This window comes from Teleopsis dalmanni, chromosome X (assembly GCF_002237135.1).
Source record: "Teleopsis dalmanni isolate 2A chromosome X, ASM223713v2, whole genome shotgun sequence".
NCBI classification, from domain to species: Eukaryota; Metazoa; Arthropoda; class Insecta; order Diptera; family Diopsidae; genus Teleopsis; species Teleopsis dalmanni.
In genome coordinates this window covers 9,179,174-9,204,340 of record NC_051848.1, presented here as the reverse complement: position 1 = coordinate 9,204,340, position 25,167 = coordinate 9,179,174, and the positions used below count along the sequence as shown (strand labels likewise).

The 25,167-nt window shown below is 31.8% G+C and overlaps 4 protein-coding genes across 11 annotated transcripts; 1 reads left to right on the top strand and 3 right to left on the bottom strand.

Moving 5' to 3' along the window:
• Window positions 1-12,541: 12,541 nt before the first annotated feature.
• On the bottom strand, window positions 12,542-14,043 carry LOC119690180. The gene is made up of 4 exons (XM_038105185.1): window positions 13,952-14,043; window positions 13,773-13,895; window positions 12,975-13,706; window positions 12,542-12,917 (listed from the first exon to the last, which is right to left on the bottom strand). Exons 1-4 carry the CDS (start codon window positions 14,001-14,003, stop codon window positions 12,565-12,567), a joined length of 1,260 nt encoding a protein of 419 aa, XP_037961113.1. The 5' UTR covers window positions 14,004-14,043; the 3' UTR covers window positions 12,542-12,564.
• A 131-nt stretch (window positions 14,044-14,174) lies between these two features.
• LOC119690181 (transcription factor Adf-1-like) lies at window positions 14,175-15,163 on the bottom strand. 2 transcript variants are annotated; one of them, XM_038105186.1, is made up of 2 exons: window positions 14,712-15,163; window positions 14,175-14,659 (listed from the first exon to the last, which is right to left on the bottom strand). In XM_038105186.1, exons 1-2 carry the CDS (start codon window positions 15,062-15,064, stop codon window positions 14,194-14,196), a joined length of 819 nt encoding a protein of 272 aa, XP_037961114.1. In that variant the 5' UTR covers window positions 15,065-15,163; the 3' UTR covers window positions 14,175-14,193. The 2 variants fall into 2 exon arrangements, with proteins under 2 accessions (XP_037961114.1, XP_037961115.1); XM_038105187.1 differs by having other exon boundaries at window positions 14,175-14,653.
• Window positions 15,164-16,687: 1,524 nt separating this feature from the next.
• On the top strand, window positions 16,688-17,637 carry LOC119690179 (myb/SANT-like DNA-binding domain-containing protein 4). The gene is made up of 3 exons (XM_038105184.1): window positions 16,688-16,958; window positions 17,014-17,210; window positions 17,286-17,637. The coding sequence occupies exons 1-3, from the start codon at window positions 16,782-16,784 to the stop codon at window positions 17,503-17,505; spliced, it is 594 nt and encodes a 197-aa protein (XP_037961112.1). The 5' UTR covers window positions 16,688-16,781; the 3' UTR covers window positions 17,506-17,637.
• Window positions 17,638-19,149: 1,512 nt separating this feature from the next.
• On the bottom strand, window positions 19,150-24,527 carry LOC119690178 (tubulin polyglutamylase TTLL4). Of its 7 annotated transcripts, none has more exons than XM_038105179.1 (10): window positions 24,445-24,527; window positions 23,172-23,670; window positions 22,485-22,959; window positions 22,066-22,428; window positions 21,820-22,006; window positions 21,570-21,740; window positions 21,059-21,183; window positions 20,233-20,672; window positions 19,725-20,168; window positions 19,150-19,659 (listed from the first exon to the last, which is right to left on the bottom strand). In XM_038105179.1, the coding sequence occupies exons 2-10, from the start codon at window positions 23,646-23,648 to the stop codon at window positions 19,390-19,392; spliced, it is 2,952 nt and encodes a 983-aa protein (XP_037961107.1). In that variant the 5' UTR covers window positions 23,649-23,670; window positions 24,445-24,527; the 3' UTR covers window positions 19,150-19,389. The 7 variants fall into 7 exon arrangements, with proteins under 7 accessions (XP_037961107.1, XP_037961109.1, XP_037961105.1 ...); XM_038105181.1 differs by having other exon boundaries at window positions 24,441-24,500; XM_038105177.1 differs by lacking the exon at window positions 24,445-24,527 and adding an exon at window positions 24,138-24,242.
• Between the last annotated feature and the right edge of the window lie 640 nt (window positions 24,528-25,167).

Genomic DNA, 25,167 nt, shown 5'->3' with positions numbered 1-25,167 from the left:
GTGTACTACTAACACTTTTTAATATTAGGAACTCAATGACGAGAGACATTCTGAGTTTCATTTGAAAGGCTATGCCTGAAAGTAGATAAGAATTGCTTTAATATTTTTTATATTTGTGCGGCATTGATTTGGAGCAGGAGGCTGGATCCAGAACAACTATCGCCCTTTAATATTAGAAACTTATCAGCAAAAAAAATATTTTGACTTTCTTTGGAAAGGTTGTGGATGCGTGGAGTTAATATTTCTAATCATATTCTTTCTGACTGTTCGTCTTTAAACGGAGTCAGGGAATTAAATACAGTGTCAATAATTTCTATCATGCACTGACATTGGAACGTTCTTAACGATTGATATTCTAACCTTTATTTGAACAGAAAAATGTACAAAGAATTTACTGTAGTTTACTAATGGGAGCCTAGAACCCAAGTACCTTTAAATTCTAATTCAATCATTTTTTAATAAGCAATTTTTCTCTCCTTGCATGTTCGAGTTCTGTTTTGAGCCACTGTAAGGATTTCAATTGTTCAGCAGTAATAATTTCCGTTAAAAGTTGGTGATTAACTAAAACTGTTACATATTGACTTAATTTGACAAAACGTATTTTCGAATTCCTGAATTTCGAATCCTGAATGCAGGATGACATTAAAGACACGAAACACGAAAACTGGAGAGAATAGAAAACGATTTACAGACAATTGCCCGGCGTATTGTATTGTTTGGTCCCTGAGAAAATCATTGGAATTATTAGTAGCTCCTGCACGGCACATTTCATACAAAGGCAATAATAACTATGACATTGCCGTCCGCAAGATAATAAGTGGTGCTCCTGTATACCATCATTACTTTAATGTGCATCGAAATCCTTGAAAAGGAAATGTTTCAATTACAATGCATTGTGCCTTGGACGCGTGGAAGGACAATTATGAAAAGAAAAAGGTGCGAAGGTTCAGGGGTTCAGGCACTTAAATGGTGACAATTTATATTCCTGTACTTTTGCAGTCACTTTAATAACAATTATTTTGTTGCCTCCATAAAATACACAAATGAATACTATACCTTATACACACATATATCTAACTGTCTTTTCACAGTAGTACAACAAAATATGAAGGACTTTCTAGGATCATTAATAAGACTATTAAGAATATTGCAGGTGGGAAAATGATTAAAAAGACAAAATATCTGATGTCGAGAAAAACACGCCCTTGAGTAAAACTAATATATTGCACATTTTCAATACCAAAGTCGCACAGTTCAAGGATATATCCTTATTGAAACATCAAAATGAATAAATAATATCTATGCAAATAACTACATAACTTTGACTTTCAGTATTAATTGGTATTTCCATCATAAAAGTACTGTGTTATTAGGCTTAGAGCAGATTTTTTCCTAACATAACATATAAAATCAATTTAATGACATGTAAACCAATCACAATTATTTATTTTTTTTTTTTGTAATAAAAGTCAACAAAAAACTATTAAATTGGCGACTGTTGATTAGTTTAATTAATTCACTTCCTCAACATAATTGTTTAGTCAGTCAGAATCCAAATGGCTCAACAGCATAAATTAACTTATTGTTTGCGCTATGTATCGGATTACCAAACCCCCTACACTTCAATCCAATATTAAATAATCCAGAAAATCAGCCTGTTCGCATGACCTTCCTGCCTTGAAGCACTACTCCTACAAGTGAAGCAAAACAAACAATAAAGTTACGAACATCGAATGTCGAACGTCCAACGTCCAACGCCGAACGTCGAACGGCAGTCATAAAAGATTTAATTAGATATCAATGTTGGTTCAATGTCAATACGAATGTAGATGTGCTACATACAGAATTACTGAAGATACACCACTTTTCCGACATAATTTACACTACACACTGCACACACATACATACAGCATAGAAACTATAAAACTGTGACTGTTAAATCAGTGACACCCGATTTATTGACTTTAAGGTAATGAAGAGCACATAAAAGCGAAGAATATGTTTGTTCAATGATGAAACTGCCCAATATCACATTGTTTGGTTATGTTGGGCACACATTTTATACATAAATTTATTGGAATAAGTGACGAATAAGGGGAACAAAGTCCCTTTTAAGGCCGATGAGAAATGTTAGAAATGGTAGTGTGTTCTAATGAAGTTTAGCAACACTTAACGAAAGATAAACCTAAATGGATGCAACTGAAAGTAGTACTTAAAGTAGCTATGACTGGATCTAGTCATATGGGCATAGTCGAAGAGGGCATGGAGAAATCGTGTGCGAAATAATATTTCATAGTAAAACGAGTGTTTATAGAATCATTAAACACCACTTTCTAATCCCTCACAACATTTGGGTGGGTAGTAGCTTTCCCATCTCGGTGTTATTATGTTGATATTAAACAATTCTGCAAAGCTTTTATAGATGTCAATTCTACATTTCTAGTTGACGGTGATTTTAAGTGATGCTAAACACACTTCTCAAGGTACTAGGCTTATACCGCCCAAAGATTACCAGCTGTAGTTTTTTCGATAACCCAATCTACTAGCCATCAAACTGTTGAAAAAACCTGGACTTAATAAATTTTGATGTTATTAAAGGACTGAAATGAAAATATATAATAGATTCTTATAAATTCTTTGAACTTATTCTTAGAATCGTTCTCTTACAAAGACAGTGCAGTTATCATTAAAAAAATAAAAATTACCCTACAACTGCTATCATTCCAATTTTAAAATAAAACTCAAAAAATAATAATTAAATTTGCTTTTTATATTTTATATATCACATTATCATATGCCATTTATTTTTTCACACAGAAATAACTCTTACTCTGCTTACTCTTAGTCTGCTTTTTATTTTAAAAATAACTGTTATTTTTGCCTTATAAATATAAAAATTAAGAATAACTCTTATTTTTGAAAACCAAATATAATTCATCAGTGTTTATTTATTTTTTTCACGCAGAAATAACTCTTACACACTGCTTTTTATTTTAAAACGCACAAATTATAGTTATTTTTGCATTATAAGTATAAAAATCAAGAATAATTCTTGTTTTTGAAAACAAAATATAACCCACACTGACCTGCCTGATGTTTTTAAAAACAAAAATATAAAATGCATTTTTCATATAAGATAGTTGTTTTTGCAATTTCATACAAAATGTATTTAAGGTTTGATGTACAAAAGAGTTACTTTTGGTGAACTAAATCTTTACCTGTACCAATCCCAATACTTCCGTTTTCAAAAATATCAAGCACGCACAGTTATTTGTACTTTTTAAAATAAAAAGCAGAGAGTAAAGGTTATTTGTGCTGTTTAAAATAAAAAGCGGAGAGTAAGGGTTATTTATGTGTTTTAAAATAAAAAGCAGAGAGTAAGGGTTATTTGTGTGTTTTAAAATAAAAAGCAGAGAGTAAGAGTTATTTGTGATTTTTAAAATAAAAGGCAGAGAGTAAGAGTTATTTGTGCGTGAGGCATTTGATAATAATTATTTTTGAAAAATATTTTTTGACTTTTATTTTTAAACGCTCATACATATTAAGCATGCATAATATTAAGAATGAAAGTTGTTAAAATGAAATTATAATTATATACTTAAATATAAGTTCATGCAACTTTTTGTTGCTAATTTTATTCTTAAAATTTTTTTTAATAACTGTTATTTTCGGCCCCTGAATATTACTGGTTGAATTTTATTATTTCAATAATAAAACTCCTACGTTTTTTTCAATTTCTAATATGTTGACATTCTCTTTCAAATGTGATAAGGTATAAAACTTTATGATATTTTAAAGGGAAAAGGGAAAGGGAAAAAACTAATGTATAAAGAAATTTTAATTACATAAAGGTATATTATTGTTGGAAATCACAATAAATTATTTTTCAAGTGTAAAGATGATAATTAAAGTACTTTCCTTTGTAGGTCCTTTTCACGTACGACCATGAAGATTGCAAATAATAAAATTGGAGGATGTTGCAATAATTGAGGTTATTGCAATAATCAAGTTCAGTTTATTTAGTATATCTAAAAAAAGAAATTAACACAAAGTTTATTAGAAAAAATTATGAATACTTATTTTTATTTACGAGTATAACATAATTGCAATCATATCTTATGAGAATAACTTGTTATTTCAGTTTGCTTTTTATTGCAATTCAGATTTATTTTAAGTGTTTTAGTTTTTAGGTCTTTAAGTATTAAAATTTTAATAAGAGATATGGGACTTTCCTTAGCTTATTGTATACATGTCTTAAGTGCATTTATTGCCACGTCATTTTTGATTTAGGTGTAATTACACTGGCCTCAGCTTCCGAGTCTAAATGGATTTCAAGTTGTTCAGCAAAAGACACATTTTCCATTGAAAAATCGTTGACCCACGCGTACATTTCTTGTTGAGAAATAATATTATCTGGAATAATTACATAAAGTAAATTTTTTTAATGATGTCGCTCTTCGATAATATTAGCTCTTATTTGATGCAACAGGTATGTTGTCGTCATCAGTCCAGTGACCGTTATTTAATTTTAACGTTTGAAAAGCTTTTGGAATAACATATGGTGGAACTTTCTTCTATGCATTAGCTATCATCTGCGATAATATGCTACAACAGAATAATTTTATCCATTAGGTAATATTTTGGTCCATGGGCTGCAAAGTGGCTGTATAATTGGCCGGCAAACGTAGCGCATGAATTAGTCAATCCTCATTTTTCTACTCTGATGGATGACAGGGAGCATTGTCCAAAAATATGATAACTTCCTTTTAATAATAATTTTATTTTTTAAACAGGCTAGTAAATAATATACATTGTTTGTACAATACAAATTGTATGTTTTTTAAAAGTTTGTATTTAAAGCAATTTTTCGACTATATTCTATAGTCATCTTCACAATACGAAAATGTTCTGATAATGTAACAATAATTTAGTACAAATCACAAAGAAATAATACAATATATTAACATTAAAACATTAATTACAATATAGGGGAAATAATTATACAAAACACTGACATCGGCAGACGGCTAAAATGCCATAGCTGTAAGCTTTATATATATAATACAATTGTTATTCATTTTTATGTAATATAACAAATTTAAAATGAAGTAAAAATAAATCTAATAATACTAAAATACTATACTGCATTGACTATAAAATATAAAATACATATATAGAGGAATGATATATTTATCCTCTTCAGAATTTAATGAAGGTGTGCGCACAGTGCTGTATATCAGTTTTATAATTGAGCCTGGCGTCACTATGAGTTTGTAGAAAATAAAATATATATAGTATTTCCAAGAAAAAGCATTGTTAGCTATTTTCTTGGTGTAACACCTTTACATTTTCTAAATCCGGGTCGTGCTTTAATGTAATACAATGTGAAGCCAGGGCTGTGTTGGACTCAATATTATTTGCATACTTCACGCTGTGTTTATATCCAGCTACAATCGTTTTCAATTTATTTTTTATTCTACCAACAAGTACTTGGTTGCATATGTTGCATCCATAATCTTTACATTTGATTTGATAAACTATATTGTGTTATATATAAAGTGTCAATTTTCGATTTGGTATTTGAATATAGTGTTCATTGTGTCTTGTGTCCTATATATTATTTCAAATTTTTGTTGGTCATATGTATTGGATGCTGCAATTTGTTCCGAAAGTTGAGGGACATACACTACACTTTTGTAAATTTTCTGGTTATTCTGGTTCAGTTATTATGTTCTTTTAAAATCATTTTTATTTTAAACCATTTTGATGTTATTTCTTGCCTCCTCATAGAAGATAGCTTTCTTTTGTAATCTTTAAAACTCAAGAAACTGCTGAACCTATAAAAAACAATAAAATATTAGCTGTATTTTGTTATTTCATAGGTTTCAAGTACAAACCTCAGGAACAAATTATTCGAACTATTATTCGAATAAGTTAAATGTTATCCATCCATTTTTATTCCCTTTATATAAAAGTGGTTTATTATTAAAATTCTTAAAACACTTTGGATTTGTGACTTTTCCAATTACAAAAAAGTTTATTTTATCGTCTCCTGAAACGTTTGCACATAAAAGAAAACTTCTTTGCACTGACCAATATATTCGCTGGTAGAACTCTATAAAATAAACTAGATTAATCGGCATTGTATATTTATTATATTTCCAAATCCAGTTCTTTTATTTTTTCATTTCTTCTTCTTCTTCTTCTTCTTGAGTTAGTGCTATTACGCACTTTTACTCTATAATGGCGGGGGGGTTTATCACTACCCCACACTAGGCTTTAACTAGGCTAAAAAATCATATCATTTATTTGTCTTTTAATTGATGACGGACCTTAAATCAGCATATCTTCCTGAGAGTCCAGAAGTGGACTTGAGGATTGTCATGGCAGGGTTAAGTAGCGTATCAACTTTAGTGAATAATTTTAAAGCTCTGTCTCTGATATATTTTTTCACTGAGTCAATCCTAAGATCTCTATGTATGTCCGTTGATCTAATGTACCATGGAATCTTAAACAGTTTTCTTAAGGCCAGGTTTTGAGCTATCTGTAATTGCTTTAAGGTGGTATTTGAGGCTTTGCTATATGTAACACATCCGTACAGAAGTGCAGGTCTAATTACTTGCGTATAAAGTAACTTTCTGTTTTTAAAGTTGAAGTGATAATTATTAAATAGCGGCTTTAATAAATGTAGAATCTTAGAGCAGCTATTCCGTTTGTATTTCAAATGTTTAAGCCAATTGAACCGTTTGTCAAAAGTGACCCCCAGATATTTTATGTTATCCTCCCACCGTATCTCCGTGTCGCAAACGCTCACTCTTGGAGGATGCTGTCTTCTTTTTCGAGTTATAAATATAGCCTTGGTTTTGTCATTATTAATTTTAATCTTCCATTTTTGGAAGTATTCCACCATAAGGTCTATATTTCCCTGTAACGTGTTGCTTACATTTATGGCATCCCGATCCGAGTAGATCAAGCATGTGTCGTCTGCGTAAAGCGCCATTGATGTGGGACTTAAGGTGGGGATGTCTGCCGTGTATACATTAAACAATGTGGGAGACAAAGGCGACCCTTGAGGTACACCTGCTACAATTGATCGGGCGGACGAAAGAGTGCTATTAATTTTAGTACGGAAGGACCTTTCTTGCAGGAAGCTACCAATGATTTTAGTCAAACCACTAGGGATCCCAAAACGGGCTAATTTGACTATAAGACCATCATGCCAGACCTTGTCAAAAGCTTTGGCTATGTCAAATATAATCATCCCGGTTGACTCCCGTTTACTTAGAGCGGTTTGTATCAGCTGCGCAGTTCTGGCTAGTTGTAGTTCCGTGGAGAGATTATCCCTAAACCCGAATTGTTCGTCAGGAAGTATATTTAGGGCATTTACCGCTGTTTTAAGCCTAGTCAGAATTACTCGTTCTGCCAATTTCCCCATAGTTGGGAGCAGACTGATAGGACGCCAGTTCTGCGGAAATGAAGGATTCTTGTCCGGTTTAGGAAACACTACGACTGAGGCCAACTTCCAGGCCTTTGGAAATTCGCCAAGCCTAAGCATGCAATTGATGATGTTAACAATGCATTGGATTGCATCTTCTGGAAGATTACGTAGGCATTTGTTACTGATATTATCATATCCGGGTGCTGATCTGGTCTTTAGACTCGAAATAATACATTTAATCTCATCTCTGGAACACTGTGAGATGCTTTCATCTGACACCAGGTTCCTAAGATTAGCAGCCTCTTCGGCAATATTTTCTTCTACCAGAGAATTATAGTCACTATCAGTATTGGGCTGAAATTGCAGCTCCAAAGAATCTGCAAAGGCCTCAGCTTTGGCTATGTCTGAGAAAGCCATGCCGGTAGCTACATAAATAGGCGGCACTACCGGTTTACGTTTAAGCCTAAAATACTTGTTCAAAGCCCAGAAGGTTTTATTACCTGTATCAATTCCTGAAAGAAATTCGCACCATTTATCATTATTATATTTGCCAATTTTTTTCCTGATTACATTAGAGAGACGATTGGCTTCTCTTCTTCTCATAGGATCTCCAGTTATTTGAGCAAATTTTCGAATCGCATTCCTTTGTCTAATGATTTGTTTGATGTAATGCGGCAGATAAAAGTAGCTACTTGGTTTTCTGGTCCTGGTGGTGGAGCTATTATCCAATGCCTCCTTAATCTTGAGAGTGAGTTTTTGGATACAGTCATCAAGATCCTCAGAAGTTACTGGCCAATTATTTATATTTGAAATATCAACCTGATTCTTAAATGAGTCCCAGTTAGTGGTTATGTACGTGAGATTCATGTTGATTGCTGGACAATTTTCAAGAATAAAAAGAACTGGTTTGTGATCCGAGTCCAGTTCATCAAGGACCTCTACGTGCACATTCGACTCTAAGTTATTTGAAATTCCGAAGTCAATGACGTGACCTGTGATTCTGCCATAATGTGTCGGTTCACCTGGCGCATGAATCTGCCATAAGTGTTCAGTGGCGAGCCCATCAATATCCCTGCCAGCTCTGTTTGAAGTTCTGTCACCCCAGCTGCTATGATATGCATTTAAATCGCCCGCTAAGAAAGTAGGTGTCTCGTTGTTGAGGATAACCTCAAGTTCATTAGGGAGAATTTGCAAACTTGGTGGCCTGTATGCTGACACAAAATTTATATTACCAAGTTGGCTTTCAACCAGTACAGATGTTGTTTCGAGCGATTGTTGGTTGCAAATTGTAGCATGATGTTTAATGCCATATTTAATCACGATGGCTGTGCCACCACCTCTTCTTGAGTTTCTGTCTGATCTGTAAACAACATAATTGGGAATTTTAAAATGAATAGCAGGTTTCAGAAATGTTTCTTGGATCAACATAATGTCAATTTCAAAATCATGCAGGAATTGGATGACCTCATGTTTCTTGTTAATAATGGAATTGGCATTCCACGTCACAATTTTAAGTCGATATGATGACAAACTCATTAAGAAGCTAGGGTTGGCACTAAACTTTGTAACAAGGACTCCATCATAGTTTTCATCATTGTACTAAGTTGTATCTGCATATTATTTAAAAGCTTCTCCATGTAGGAGGTTAGCAAGTGGGAATTGGACGAAACTTGCTCAGCTGTACTTCCCTTCTTCAAAGCATCGGCATAAGAAATTGAAGGCTGCACTTTAGAACTGGCCGTAGAAATTGGTGTGGAGACATTCTTTTTCTTCAGCATTTGCGGAGCGCAAGGGCATCCTCTATAGTTGGCTGGGTGGCCACCACCACAGTTCGAACAAATCGGGGCAACATCGCGTGGTTTTGTACATTGTTGGTGATGGTGTGAGCCCTCACACTTAACACACTTTGGTGTGGCTCTACAGTTAGTAGCGACATGCCCGAACTGCTGACAGTTATGACATTGTGGGGGACCTTTTAGAGGGCGCTGGGCTTCAATAATCACCTTTAAATGACAAATACTGGAAACATTATATATGTTCTTCTGGTCAGCTGGCAGTCTGATTTTAACTAAATTGCTGGCAGCTTGTCTAGTTTTCAAAAAATGGCATTCAAAGATACTAAATCCTTGGCCTGCAAGATCTTCTTTAATATCATCTATACTCTGACCCTCTAAACCTCTAATTATTATATTGAGGTGTTTTTCGTCAGGAAGAAAGTGGGTGTGAAATGGCTCACTAATCTCATTTAGATATCTTGTTATCTTGCGATGGTCATCTATGGTGGCAGGAGTTATTTGTATGCCCAAACGGACCTTCTTTGCCTCGCTAAAATTAATGTTTCTTGTTAAAAATTGCTTGACTAAAGAGTTCCACGTGTTGGTTCGACGGAGTACAATAGGTACAACTTTGCCTACTTTCTTATTTGAGGTTACAGGTTGTAAAAGATTTCGATTCGTTATATTGTCAGAAACAATACCATTAGTATGTATGTTTTCAGGCGTAGAGATCCGCTCAGGAGTTGGGGATTGAGAATTTCCTGTTGAAATTGACTTGACTGCTGTTGAATTTGGTGCTGTTTTAGGAAGTCTTTTCTTTACAACTGATTTCACCTGTTTGGTCGATTTGACTTTTGGATTATATTTCGGGAAATTAATTTCAGTATCTTCAATCTTAAAAGGGTCAGGCTCCGCAACAGAAATTTCTATCTCCATTTCTTCCTCATTAGAGCCAGCGGAGTCATGGGGGGAGCTAACTGGAGAAGGCGGTGAAACTTTCTTCCTTTTATTATTATTTAATTGATTACCAGTAGCTACTGGGTTTTTTAGCTTCAATTGTTTTTCCAAATCAGAATACCGGTCCTGGAGCATTTGAAATTGCTGCCTAAGTTTGATATAGTTGGCATTTAGTGCATCCAAAATGGGCGCGATTTCTTCCGATTTATTTGATAGTTTTTCACCACACACTTTTAGTAATCAAATTTTACACCATTTTTTAAAATTTTAGTACCATCCATTGCTGGCGTTAAAGCTGACCGGCTTTTATTTAATTTTTGCATTTAATTGACGTGACTTTACTAATATATCAATAGAAATCAGAACATACTGTTGCCTTTGCTTCGTAAACCATCTATACAATGCTCTCTCCATGTAATTTACAATCACGTTATAACTTTGCTAAAAATAAAAGATCATAATCTCTCTCCATTCAATGACTCGATTGAATTTAGAACTAGTTGATTTAAACATATTGTTAGTTATTGTTGTTGTAGTCCATGGCAGTGCAAAAGAGAAGGGGATTATTTAGGAATAAGAATGGATTGGGGATGGATGAGTTTTTAATTGCAGTCAACCAGGACCAAGACGGAGAAACTTAGACACTTCTATAGTTTACTTCAAACATTGAACTCTTAGTTTGTATGTACAGTGAGAAAAAACAAACCGGCGACATCATGGGGGAAGAGCTACGGTTAGGGCACACACTGGGAATTGATGCATTTAGGTGTGACAAGTAGCTTTTTGAAACTCAGCTATATACTGATCTACATTAGGCTGCACAGTTATTGTTGCACAGGTAATACGTCGTTATTCCTGAGAGATATTAGGCAAGGGCCAAGTGAGAATTTTGATGCAGTCCAACCGTTGTCTTAAAGAGGATATTGCATATGTGTGGAGGGCTGTTAGTGCACGTTTCGTATTTAAATATCATATTTGTTGTTTTCTGTCACTACAACTTGCAAACTACAACTAGCACTGTCAAATAAACTTAATCCTTAATTGTTTTGCGAATATTCTCAATGGCATGCATTTGACATACATTATAAAATTTTAATATTTGGAACACTATCTTTAACAGTATCCTTAACTAGTTTATATATAAAGTAGATATTTATTTAACAAAAAAGAGACTATGTAGTTTCTTACGGCTGAAGCATTAAGAGAAACATGAGTCAATCTGGAGACTTCTGACTTTTTCGTTAACATCGTTATGAAGTCTCCTGTAATGTGCATCTACCTGTTACCCTTAATTGACTTAGAATTTTTGTTTTATACGTTTGATGTTATCTAGCAATCTGAACTCTGTCTTACTTCACAATTCAGTAGCATTCTTTTCACAACTGCTATGAAGATTAATCAAGACCATTATTTTCGTTAATTCATTAACGTATATTCCTTTAAATGCTGATACATGATAGAAATAAATTTAGTCGCAAAACCAAAGACCAAGGGAAGATTGTTTGTAATACCAAATGCGTTTCTAAACACATTTTCAGTGTATTTTTGCATTTATATTTAGGTAATTTATTCATTTTATACCTAAAGTCTATTTATAATTATTTTCTTCACAAATAGTGAATGAAGAGTGCATTAAGTTCGTCTCAAGGGTGTTAATATGATTAAGGAAGCAACAGAAGCGACACTGAACTTAATTAAACTTTCTTCACCCAACCAAATCTTAACCCAAATATTCGTATTTGCAATTTCTTTTATGTTATGTACTATATAGATCTATAGACACTATACTTAATGGTGCCCATTTGTTTGTCTGTCCGTCCATCTGTCTGTCTATTCCCAAAATTGTTAACTCATGTCTAGTTAGTGCAAATCCATAATTTATGCTAATCAAATGAAAATCTAAAGACAAACAAATCATGTCAACAAATCGTTAAAATATTTATTGCTAATTGCGAACACATAACGAGCTTATACGTTATACCAAAAACGAGCTTATATTAATATATACATATTAATATAATTTATATTATATCAAAAAACAAATTCCACGAATAAGGAGATCTATTATGCTAAATTCGGAGAAAAATTTAGAAGTAAATGATGAAGTCAATGTGACTAGTGAACTATTGTCTCTAATAGAGAACTATTAAATATTTCAATAAAATACATAAATAGGTGATTTATAATATAACCTCATTGATAGTTTGGTAAAATCATGACTAACTTTGTTATTGCCTATCGAAGTCATTTTCTGTTTGTTTCGAGTTCCAACGCAATATTTATATGCGATAAAAAAGCAGATAACTTCAACTCTAATAATATCAATACATAGAACCAAACACTATAGGAAATTAAAATACAATTGTTTTCTTGTTAGTATAAACATTAAAAATTCTAAGAGATTAGAATAGGTTTATTATTACATAGAGTTCCATTACAACTTACACAGAACGGATTATTTTCCGTACATTCTGGAACTTGTGAAGCACAGTCTCTAACTACATAAAGATAATTCATCTTACTCATTACTACACTAACACACAGTTCGTCATTAAAAGCACACTTTCTCTTATCTATAGCAGGTAGTGTTGGCTCGTTAGCACATTCCGGTTGTAATTGAGATGAACAATGATAACAAGTACGTACTGATTCATTATTACAACCATCTGTTTGACTGCATTTATAGCAAACCTCTGCAGTGTCACTGTTTTCATCCTCCTCCGAGCAACCTCTTCTTAAACTTAAATCTAAAAGATTTCATTTTTAAAATATATCACGCAAAATATTAAATGTAATATGTATACCTTTTTCACAAGAGAAGCAAGAAAAAGTTGATGGAGCACATTTCTGTTTAGTCAGAAATTTACTGGTTCGGCAATTATTATTCTCATTTGTAGTGCAATTATTACAACTTATTGTTATGCACTCTTTATTGCAGTCTTTGCCAGTACATTCAATTAGGTTACCATTGGTAAATAGTGGCTTATTTGAAGAGCACCCTCTTTGAACTACGCCAGTCTGTTCATTTTGATATAAATAGCACTGCCCAATATGTCCGCTCATTAGTTTATTTTTACAACGAGTTACATTCTGGATGGAACATTGGGTGCTTCCTGATATATATTCAAACTGTCGTAGACAATTTGGATTAGGATTATTAAGTGTATGACTACACTCAAAGCAAGTTTCTTCAGAAATAACTGATTCGTTATTGCAACCATTATAGTTACATTTTGCACAAACACTAGAGCACGAGATTGAAGCATCAGCTTGAGCACAGCCACGTTGAACATTACTAAGACCTATTATATTAGTATAACACCGATTAGTGCTGTCATATAATGGACAAGGATACATCAGATTTTTCTTTCCGCTGACATTAATGCACTCAGCTCCAACGCATTGATAACATTGTAATCGCTCCAAGGGAAAAATATTACGATTACATAGACTATAATTACATCGGTCACATGGCTCAGGACAATATTTGTTTGGAAATAACTTCAACAAACATCCACGACGTGTAATTCCAGCAACTGTGTGTTTGTGTTATTTAAAACAAATTAATGATTGCAGAACTATTTTTTAATTTAATAACTTACCGATTACTGTCACGCACTCATCTAAATCAGATGAACATTCTTCTACACTAATTTGTTGCCCCGGACTAGTAGCACATTCGGTATCCTCAGCTGAGTCGCACGTATAGCACTCAAGAGGCGTCACTAAGAAAACTTCGTATTTATTACTTTTAACTAAGGTGAGACGGAGTCACACATACCTGATATTAAAAAATGGCTCAATAACAATATTAAAATATATTGCACAAACATTTTTGAGTTTTTTTGTTTAAATAAATTATTTTACTTAGATATTTCGGACTTTATATACAGACACCTGAACTAAAATTTTAATTATGCACAATAGAAACAAAGAAAAGATAAGATTAATTTGAAGAAGTGTTTTGGGCTTTATCAAATCGAAGGTATTGGAAATGCCTTAATGCATTATCAGTCAAATATGTCAACAAGAATTTGTATAGCAATAGAAATCCGTTTCTTCAAACTCAATATTATATAGAATTTGCATTATTTTAAGACGAGCGTAACTATTTTTTCGGCTTGATAATCGTTGCATTATTGGAACGCAGCTCAATAAAAACTTTTCATCACTATCAGTGTCAGTATTAGGATTTTCTTCTATTCGATGCTCATTTGTGCTAGGTTTATATTCGTCCGACATTGCTGACAGTTTTGATAAACTAGTACTTTGTGTAGTCTTTACATCATTGTCTTCAGTAACTGAAGCGGAACTCGGTAGCTGTGTGAAACCTCTCTTGTTCAAATCAGTTATTTCTTTAGATTCATTTAACAATTCATCTGAGCACTGAAGTGCAAACTCTTTGTCCATGTCTGAAGTTGAAGCAGGCATTATTGCATTGTCATCTGAATTATCACCGTAATCATCAATGAAATCGTCAACACTACAACTTAAAAAAAACCTAATATTGGAACTTTGTTATAAATGTGTGCATATATTACCTAGATTTGTCTAGAAACGGCGCAATAAAGCTCATTTGATCATAAAATATCCACTTCTTTCGCTTAGATGCTCCGCTCGTTGTCTTTGACATAAACTTATAATGCTTAGAAAATGCATCTCGTAATGAACGCCAACGTCTGCGGCACTCTATAATAGACGCACCCATTGCATTGCCAACTTCCTCCCAATGCTGGTGACGCAGTCCAGACTTTCTATATGCTTTCATTTTTTTGTCATACAATATTGGACGCATAGCTACTTGCCGTATTAACTCTTCTTCATTTAAAACAACCAACTTTCCAGAGCGTTTCTGGCATTTTGTCTTTGACGATGTTTTATTTGCACCAATCATGTTTAATTACATATTAATTTTTAAATGTTTATTAAATAACAAAAATATGTTAAAGTAATGCGCCAAAACCACAATACGAACTGGTCATACAAGAGGCAGAATAGCAACGTTGTTATAAAAAAACAGGGTTGGCTTGTGTTCGATTAAAAACGTTTTTTTATTTGTTAAAATAAAAATACTAATATAAAATTACTGAGATAAAATTTAATGATTTCTACTTTTAGGTTACTCCAACATTATTTTAGTGAATTTCAATATTCTGAAAAATTTTTATTATTACACCATATGCCACTTAAGTTTGAATTTCGAGAGAACCTGCGTTAAGTGCACAAATTTATCATAAGTTTTCTAATAACAAGTTTAAAATGAAGTCAAACTGTATAGCAAAATAAAGATTAAACGAAAAATAAATAGAAGTGTGTTTTCAGTTAATTCTAAATAAATTTTAAGTTTAAAAAATTCTAAATCCCAGCTAAAACAATTTTAACAAATACCAGCAAAACATAAAACCGCCATCTAACCCATGTTAATGTCAAAAATGTAAAATGTGTGCAACTAGATGAAGTAAGTATTTATTAAGTCTGTTTACTCGTACATATTATTTCAAATAAAATTTCTGTTGATGTATGAATCAGTTGTTTTAATTTGAATTTAAATTTTGTATTGTTTATTTGTGCGGCACTGCTGTTCTCAGCAGATTTCACACAAAACTGTTCTATGAAAATCTGCGTAAAGAGTATAATTTGGCACTTTATTTGTGTTACGCTCTCAGTTTGGGCTTGTATTTTACTTGAGTTTTACTACGAGTACCTCATGGGACAAAGCTATAGTAATAAATTATAGCAAAATGTAATAATAAATAATTTTATGTTGAACTGAACAAATAATAACAAAAGTGGTTTTATGTTTTATAAAAAATGAACATAAATTATATTTCATTCCGCATAATCGAATTTTCGCAATAGTGAAACGCAGATTAAAATAAGTTTTACACTCGATTATTTGATTTGTTTTAATATTGTCTTTCAATGATCTAAAAACAAATACAAGTCTTATCTTTTTTTGAGTTTCTCTAATAACAAATTTTTTTTATTATAAATTTGATCATTAATGAAAGATAACAAAATGATTAAACGAATTTATCATTCGGTATATTTTAAATGCAAACTTTCTATTATATATGTCTAGTTAGAATTTTAGATACATAAAACTCTTTAATACATTTTTAAAGTAATTTTTGTTTATGGCCATTTTTGTGAAACTTAATAAATATAGATTGATATAATAATACTTTTAATAGTTTTATAATTAATTTTTTTATAAAATTAAGAAACTCTTTCTTTGTATTCATTTTTATTGAAGCAATTAAAATAAATTTATTGTTTAACAGTTTTGCTTTAATCGATCAATCTTTTTAAAAATAATTCTTCTTACAAATTTTAACAAGAATATGCTTGTTTAATCTCATATTAAATTATTAAGTCGTTCACTATAATTTTTCTTAACCAATGGTTTTAAATATCCGGTTATTTTTCATTCCGTTTGGTTAACCGATGATGAACAGAAATTATAGCAGTTATTGCAGTTTTTCTGTCAAAATGCCTGGTTAGTTAAATTCATTTTGTTTTGCTCTAAAACCAGGATAGTTGGTGATAGTTGTGATTAATAGATTGATACTTTGCCATATTTTTTATAATTATTATAAATTAAGTTTATTATGTCTTCGAAGCGTGCGACGAATTTTACAAAAAGCGAAGAAGATTTGTTAATAAGATTGGTTTTGACCGAAAAGAATATACTCGAAAATAAAAAGACTGATGCAATTACCGCCAAAAAGAAGGCTGCAACTTGGGAGAAGGTAGCATATAAATTTAACGCATCATCGGAGAACCCGGTAAGCTCAATTAATTTACTATCCCCTACAAAAAAACTGTTATTGTTTTTTTCAGAATCGAACAGCAAAAATTCTGAAGGAGAAGTATACCAACATCAAGCGATTGGTTCGACGACGAAGAGTCGAAGTCTATAAAAATATATTTTTAAACGAAGACAAGCTACCTCCAGCAGAAAGCACAGAAGAAGTGAGTCCTGTATTTCTAACTCGAAATAATGGAATAGATACGAGTGTGGATGAGTTGTCAGCTAGGTGATTTAATGTTTATTTATATATTGTTTGGTTTGAACTGAAAACAAATATAAATTATTGCATTTCCTCCGTTAGAATTGATGACAATGCAATGGTAGATGAACAACATTCTGACGCTGATACAGAATTCTTAAAAAAACAAATTTTGGAAGAGCAACTTCAGCACGCACGTCTCGAGCATGAACAAAAAATGAGGCAAACCGAGATTCAAATTATGCAATCAAAAGAACTCCATGAAATGCAAATGAAAATTTTAAAAATGGAGCTGAAAATAAAAACATCACAATTGCCTTAAATAATAAATATGCAAAATAATGCAGATATTGATTTATAAAACAAACTTCGGAAGAGCAACTTCAGTACGCTTGGCTCGAGCGTGGTCAAAATTTAAGACAAATTGAAATTGACATGATGCAATCGAAAGAAGACAATAAAATGTTAACAAAAGTCTTAAAAGCGAAGCTGCAAACAAATATGTACAAGGCAATTGTTTTAAATAATAAATAATACTTCCAAAATCACCGGTCATTCAGTGTAAATGTGATAACGCGCTGCGTGTAATACACACCAATTGGTGATGTACAATTTTGTTTAAATTAAATAAATTTAATAAATTATTTAAAATAAATTACTCATTATTTTATTTATTTTAAGTGCACATTGTTTGCTATGGCTAACTTCTATGGCAGCTGCTTGCATTATTTCGACGGATTGGATATTTGTTTCAAGGCACTCAACCGAAATTTGAATATTAGGCGAACTATCATTGCACATTAACTGCTGGAAGTGTTTGCATTTTTAACCTTAAGGAAAGTGACTATTCGATTATTTAAATCAAAAAGAAAACACAGTTTATATTTTGTTTTAAATTATTTAAATTTTTTGATTTTTACCAAGCTTAGGTTGAAAATTTAACACATAAAAATGATAAAAATAAACTTACACTTATTAATTTGTGTTAAATATTTTTAATTATATATTAATTCTTTTTAAAAATATTTATAATATAGATATTTCTGTATTCAAAAGAAGTTCTTTTTTGCTTTATGTACACTAGACATTTTTTCGAACGTATAAACGTATAAAGACTTTACATATAGTAAGTAAAAATATGCATAACAAATGTCTCTGCAAAGGGAATATCGTTGGAAAAACAATAAAAATAGGTGACTTTGCTTATATTAAAGTATTATAGTACGTTTCCACTGGCTTCGTTAGACCAATAGAAACATACTCTTATCGTAGTATCAAGTTTTACGCAGGACGGCTAAAAATATTATTAAGAATTGTTCTTTGAGCAATAGCCTTTGCAGGCAATCTGCTTTTTACAACCAATTAAATATCAATAGTTGATTATTTAGTTTATCATTTAACTCATATTATTTATATTTTTGGCACAAAGTTAAAAACATCGCTATGATCATCTTTATAATATAAACGTACTTTTTGTTTCTGTTTAATTAAATTAAGAAATATATGTTTGTTAAAATTATTTATTAAAATATAATTGTTGTAATTTAGGTTATTCCTCAATTTCTGCAGAAATCTATTTAATATGTCTTCTAGTAGAGTATGACTTAACGTCTCAGTAATATTCATCACAAATCCAATCGAAATTTTATTAACTTTTCATCACTTAACTTAGTAAATTTTTGCACCATCGATCGACCTAGCTAGTTCATCCACCCTAAACATGAAACCAACTATGCACCTCTGATTTGTATGTGTATGTTTTAATATTTAGTGAAGAAAGATGGAATAATGTCAATATGGTGACGAAATAATTGACTGCTCCAAATGATTCTTATTTAGTGACGGCTCTCATTTTGAAACTGTTTACTTGGTAACCCCACTGAAGCCAACAATTTTGTACTGAACGTGTATCTACACATTTTTTTAAAAGTAATACTTAATGAATTCAAAAATAAAAATCTACAGATTGGTTGTAAAGTAAACGTAAAAATATATTTTTATCTCCCAAACCATGTTTAAATATATAAATATACTTGCACACGGAGATACCTATAACTTTCAAATTACCATGCTTACACTTGTCAATTTTTAAACTTCTGAGGCTTTTACAATTAATTGCAATAACAAAAGTAAAACTAGTGGCTAGCTGTTTAGATCTGGAGCTTAATGTTTGACAATTGTCTGCACTAAATATTAATTACACTCTTTAACTTTTAATTAAAGTTGGAGTAGCATGTAGTGGATGTTTAGGTCTAGATGTCTCCTTGTGATGCTTGAAGATAAAGTCTTTATCCTGGGATTTGGTTATGGTTACTTTTGGTGAGACTAATTTTTCAATTTTGTAATCGGATGGAAGAAGTACTTTTGAGCAAAGTAGTGTATCATCAATTTTATTGGAAACCGCCAACATAGTGTTCAATGTTTCACTCTTTCGTGCATGTAACATATCAATATCAGTCAACGTGACATTTGGCTCCTAATAGGAAAACAGAAAATGTTCACTAAACGGTGCTAATAGTTAAAAATGACAATAAGACTAACCTTCTCTAGAGCTGCATCTGAAACTTGTAAGTGGTAATCCTGTTCACATAATCGACTAAGTAAAGCGATGCCATCTTGACGACAATCTGCATATCTATGTTCCCATGCGTCAAGAAGACGATTATAATAGCGGGGATTATCGATAAACTTAAGATACGTATAAGTGTTTTGAGTTGGAAATATACGCTCTAGTGGCTTGCTACGTGCATATTCATCTTCTGCAATAAGCAGACAGCGAACATCATCAGGTAGTAGATTTTCAAGTATGCTATCAATATAATCCTCACGATACTCAATAGATCGATTAGTAAATTGATTATGCTTTCGGACTTCTTCGGCTGTTAAGCATGTAGTAAATATACGCTTGTCGTAACAAAGTGGTCCTTCTAGGTTTAACGTTTCCAGAATTTCATTCTGTTGCTTTTCACCTAGTTTAGGAGGAACCTAAAAAGCAACAAAAAATTAATTAGAACGTTAATTAATTATATATGTTATATTTAAAACTTACTTGATATAGTGCAGTATTAAGCAGAGCTTGTATTAGTGGTCCCTTAACGTGTAGATCCAAAGGTAGCTCAGAATGTAGAGATGGTGATATATTAATTTCAAGTAGCCATGGAATGAGATTTTCATCCAATAATATATCAAAACCAAAAAGCTCAAAACAATTATAACGAAAATTGACATTTTGGCGATACATTCTATTAAGACCGGATTCGCCACTTATTATGGATTTTATAACTAAATTTCGCAAAGTAGCCCACAAACGCTTTGTGTTTATTCCTTTAGCCTCAAGGTAAGACCACAAAGATTGAAGGGTCCACTTATGTCCCTGACACGCGTTGAAGTCTTCGTTTTTCGAATAATTTTGAGAAAATTTATTTATACTATAATTTGTAAGATGCATGCATCTGTCATCCAGACATTCTAGTTCAGGTCTATATTTCACTAAAAAAAAATAAGAAATTAGTTTTAGTAGAAAACAGTGTTTAACGTTGTTGGAACCCGGAGAGATTTATTGATTTTGTCTCTGTTAAGGGAAGAGGGGAAGTCTTTGATAGATGAGTAACTTCGGTATGTAAATCTGGTTGCTTTTGGAACCAACACAGCTGTGCTTATTTATATAGTATAATAACTTTCAAATAATTTATGAATCGGATGTATTATTAAATCTTTGAGGATTATCTTACTGCTTGCAAAGGCGGTTAGATTGTAGTTTGCTATTGTAGTCACGACTTGCCTTATAGCTTCACCATTATAGAATATAAAATGATGAAACGATACGGTTCATAGCAACAACAATAACATAATTATGTTAATTTTAAATGACTAACCTGAAGCGAATCGTGCTAAACCATCCTTGTGTATATATATTCGTAGAGGATTTATGGATGTAACTACTACATAAATACGCATATCGAACTTGTTATCATTTATAAGCAAGGGTCGTTCAATATACCTAAAGTGGAATTATTTGTAATTATTTAATTAAGTATAATAAAATATAATTTATTATTATATTATATAAAATAAGATTATTTAAATCGAGCATAACAATGTTCCGAGTATTATTATTTTAGAACATTACGATATTCGAGCAGTTTGAGTATTCTCAAACTTGAATATCCGCGCTGCTGGAGAATGTTCGAGTTACTTTTGTCTCACATTTGCTGGATGTTTAATTTTATTTTTATTTTGTTTTATATATAAACATATAACAGCAAATGTTAGATCACATCTCGTTTTCGAACATTTTCGAACATCTCATACGTGTGACAACTTACTCAGACATCAAAATACTCAAAGCTTCGATTAGCTCGAATAATAAATATATGAAAAATTTACTTTTGAACCACTAAAGGTCTGTCCTTAGGAAATTGACTCCATTTATTTACAATACGAATTCCAGTTCCTCGAGCACTTGCAGGTGGTTTAACGATCCACTTTGTTAATTTTGAGGCAGTTTTTGGCCAAACTTGTCTTAAACTTTCTAGATCCCCAGGCATAATATAAGTTCTGTTAAGATTTAAAAGTTTTTATCAAAATTCATCAGAATAATAACAATACTATTATTACAACAGTAAGTGTTTTTTACCTTTGCATGAAGCCAAATTCTTTCGTACCAAATTTTTTCATATTGTTCAAAAGATTACGCCACATACTGTCCTTTCGACCTATACGAAAAGAGCCAGGCATATGATTGTATTTTTGGTGTGAACGAATAGTCCTAAAACCAGGACTCTTCATATGTTTTTCCCAAACTGCCATCCAATCAGTGGTGTCTAAATAAATTATAATCTCAGTCGAATTTTAAAAATATAGATTTACTATATTAACTTACTTTTAATTATTCGAAAACCTGAATTAATAACAATACGTTTTACAATTTTTGGCATTACAGGACTGAATTTCCATTTTAAAATTTTATGAAGAGTATCTGGTATAGGAGGTCCTTTTTCAACATGAGAAGAGAAATTAAGGTAGGGAGGGACGTTTGGAAAAATACTGGGTGTAAGAATAGCGGATGGTCTGTAATATTCACTTCGTTCCTCTTCATTTGTACAAGATGAAATGTCAGTTGGTGTGTGATCCCGAATATTTCGGCTCTGATGAGTTTCATTTCCATCATCACATAGGAAAAATGGTTGTCCGCTGTATTCATCATCGGAGTCTGTTTCTGTTGACTCATTTAACTCATCTAAATCTTGAAAAAATGTTCATAATGATTTACAGATCTATAATAATAAATAAAGTCATTACCATTACCTCCGTAGGGTTCATCATCGGATGGCGAGCTCTCCTTTTTCTGATGCTTTTCAATTATTTTTGCTAGAGATACACCAACATAGTTAATATTTTCAACGTTAGGCAAACGACGGATGCAACTTATGCCACCATGTTTAGTGCGACTTAATCGTGGCAGATAATTGGAAGCATATAAACTAGTTTCATAAGCGGAAGCGGCGGATTTGGTTAGACCGTTTTGGGCAAGAATTTTTGTCTTTTCATCATGCTGATGAGTGCTTAGAAAGCTGCTAGCGTGGAACTGGTTTACAATAATTTTTGAAGCTGCTTTATTTGTGCTGTTACCATTACTGTAGGAACTTATATTAGGGATACCGCTTTTCGCGGTATTTTGATTATGAGTTGGATGTATGTTTGAATTAAGACGTGAATTTCCATGCCGCTTTGAATGACTACTATGCGTTTTTTCTTCACGTGTGCGATTTTTTGACTTTTGATTTGAATTTTTATTATAGTTTTTGAGTTTTGACATTTTTCGAAACATACAAGCATTTAACAAGTTATGATTAGATCAAGTAAATATATTAGTATACATTAGTTAATAATGTTGTTAGAAATGTTAGAGAAATACGATTTATTCAAACAGTTTAGGATATAAATGTTGAGAGAATTGAAGCATAATTTCTGCTAAATATTTATTACCTGAGTATTTTCATTCTTAGCTTCTGTCACTGTTGCTTTTGGCGCCATGTTTTCCGTTCCTTTTCGCTTTAGGAAGCTAACGGGCATCTCTATGCTTCCATAAATATTCTTATTAATGGTTCCCGCATTAGATTCATTCCCTTGATTAGAACTATTATTATAACCTTTGATATTATTGTTCATATGTCTAGTCGCATTATTGGCATTGATGCTATTTGGCAGTAATAGTCCATTTTGGGCCAAATGAGGTTGAATGTGTGGTCTTAAGGGTCGATCTGGGTTTAATTGCTTCCTTTGATGTAGTTTTTCTTTATAAATTTCCATTTCTTCTAACCACGACTCATGAAAATCCAGAATTTCTAGTCCCTTGTTTGATGGTATGTTGCTGTTTTCCCTATCGTGAACGTGGCTTTGTGCCTGATCTATTTCGTTTGGTTGTATTTGGTTCTGTGGCCTTTTATCAATTATTGGTGCCATGTTTTACTAAGAATTTTGGTTTCTACACACACAAAAAAAATGAAATTAATAAAAAAAATTTTCAAAAATTATTTTCATTGATAATAAAAAAAATGTAAGATTTAAAAATCTAATTACTTAATGAGAATTTATTAGATATGTACAGCTATCTTGCAATTAAGGAAAGACACAAATATATTTAAAGCTATTTTTAAAATGGCACAGCACCAAAAATATTGCATTGACTAAATAATTCATTAGCGGCTGCCAATTAAATTCGATTTAATTAACAAGTAAAAGGTCATGTCGCAGTACCTAGGTGTGCGTATATCAAAATAAATTTAAATTTCTAGACTGCATCTACATTGTACTCAACATTACTACAGCATAAGTTCATTGTCTAAAAATAAAAAATTAAAACAAACTTTGTGAGCGCGCCGGATTTAGTTACTGGTTTGAGCACTTTTTGAAAACTTTCATCATATCCAAGTTTTTTTGTTTTTAACTCACCACACACATGGAGGAACACTGATAATTTTGTTAAAATTACAATTTATTTTCGACTGACATTGGATTTTATATATAATTTTGATTAAATAAAATTTTTAAGGAAATGACATTCCTTTAAAGTTAACATAAATACAAAACATTCGTTTGACGTTAGAATCAAAACGATTTTGTTTGACGCCTTGTTGCCGGCAAATGTCAAAAATGACAAGCAAATTGGACGTACCATCCACCAATGCAAAAAATAATAACAATAAATATCACATATTGCGCTTGCGCTCTTAAAAAAAATATATCTTTACATACGTACGTAATTATTGGATGAAATATGTGATAAAAATACTGAACAAAAATTGGAAACAAAAATTTGTACAAAAAATTTTGATATTTTTTTTTTGATTTTATTTTATTAAAGTAAATTATTGTAGAATGTGGTTCTAAGACCAAAACATATTTTATCTTCTTTCAACTTCTCATATTTGTTTTAACAGCTAGGTAAGTATTGAAAAATATTAAATATTTCAACATTACGTTTCCAATGCCTATAACACGTAAAATACATCGGTTTTAGTCCGATCGCTAAAGTAACATTAATTGTCTTATATTATGTTTCTACTGCCGCTAAAACTATTTATATAAATAAAATTAAAATTTGGTTGTTTCCAAGAGCATAAGTTAATTCATACATGTGAAATAGCGTTTGTTTACATTTGACATTTAAAACAGTGACAAATATTTTAAAATTTTGTAATTTCCCTTGTGGGAAATTAATTGCTAACGGTTGCATTCATTATTTTTGGTCCAATTTTTCTTTTGATTTATTTTCAAGTAAATTATGCGAAGTACGGATGCTATTTGTATGGTTAATGAAACTTAATTCGAAAGTTATACTCATTAAGTAAGCAGTGGAAACATGATATTAACTAAGTTAAAATCACGAAAGCTCTTTGTATTGTTAATCAAATTTCATTAGTGACCTAAATCAAATAAATTTTTTTAACGAAGACAGTGGGTAGGTACATGCTAGAAACGA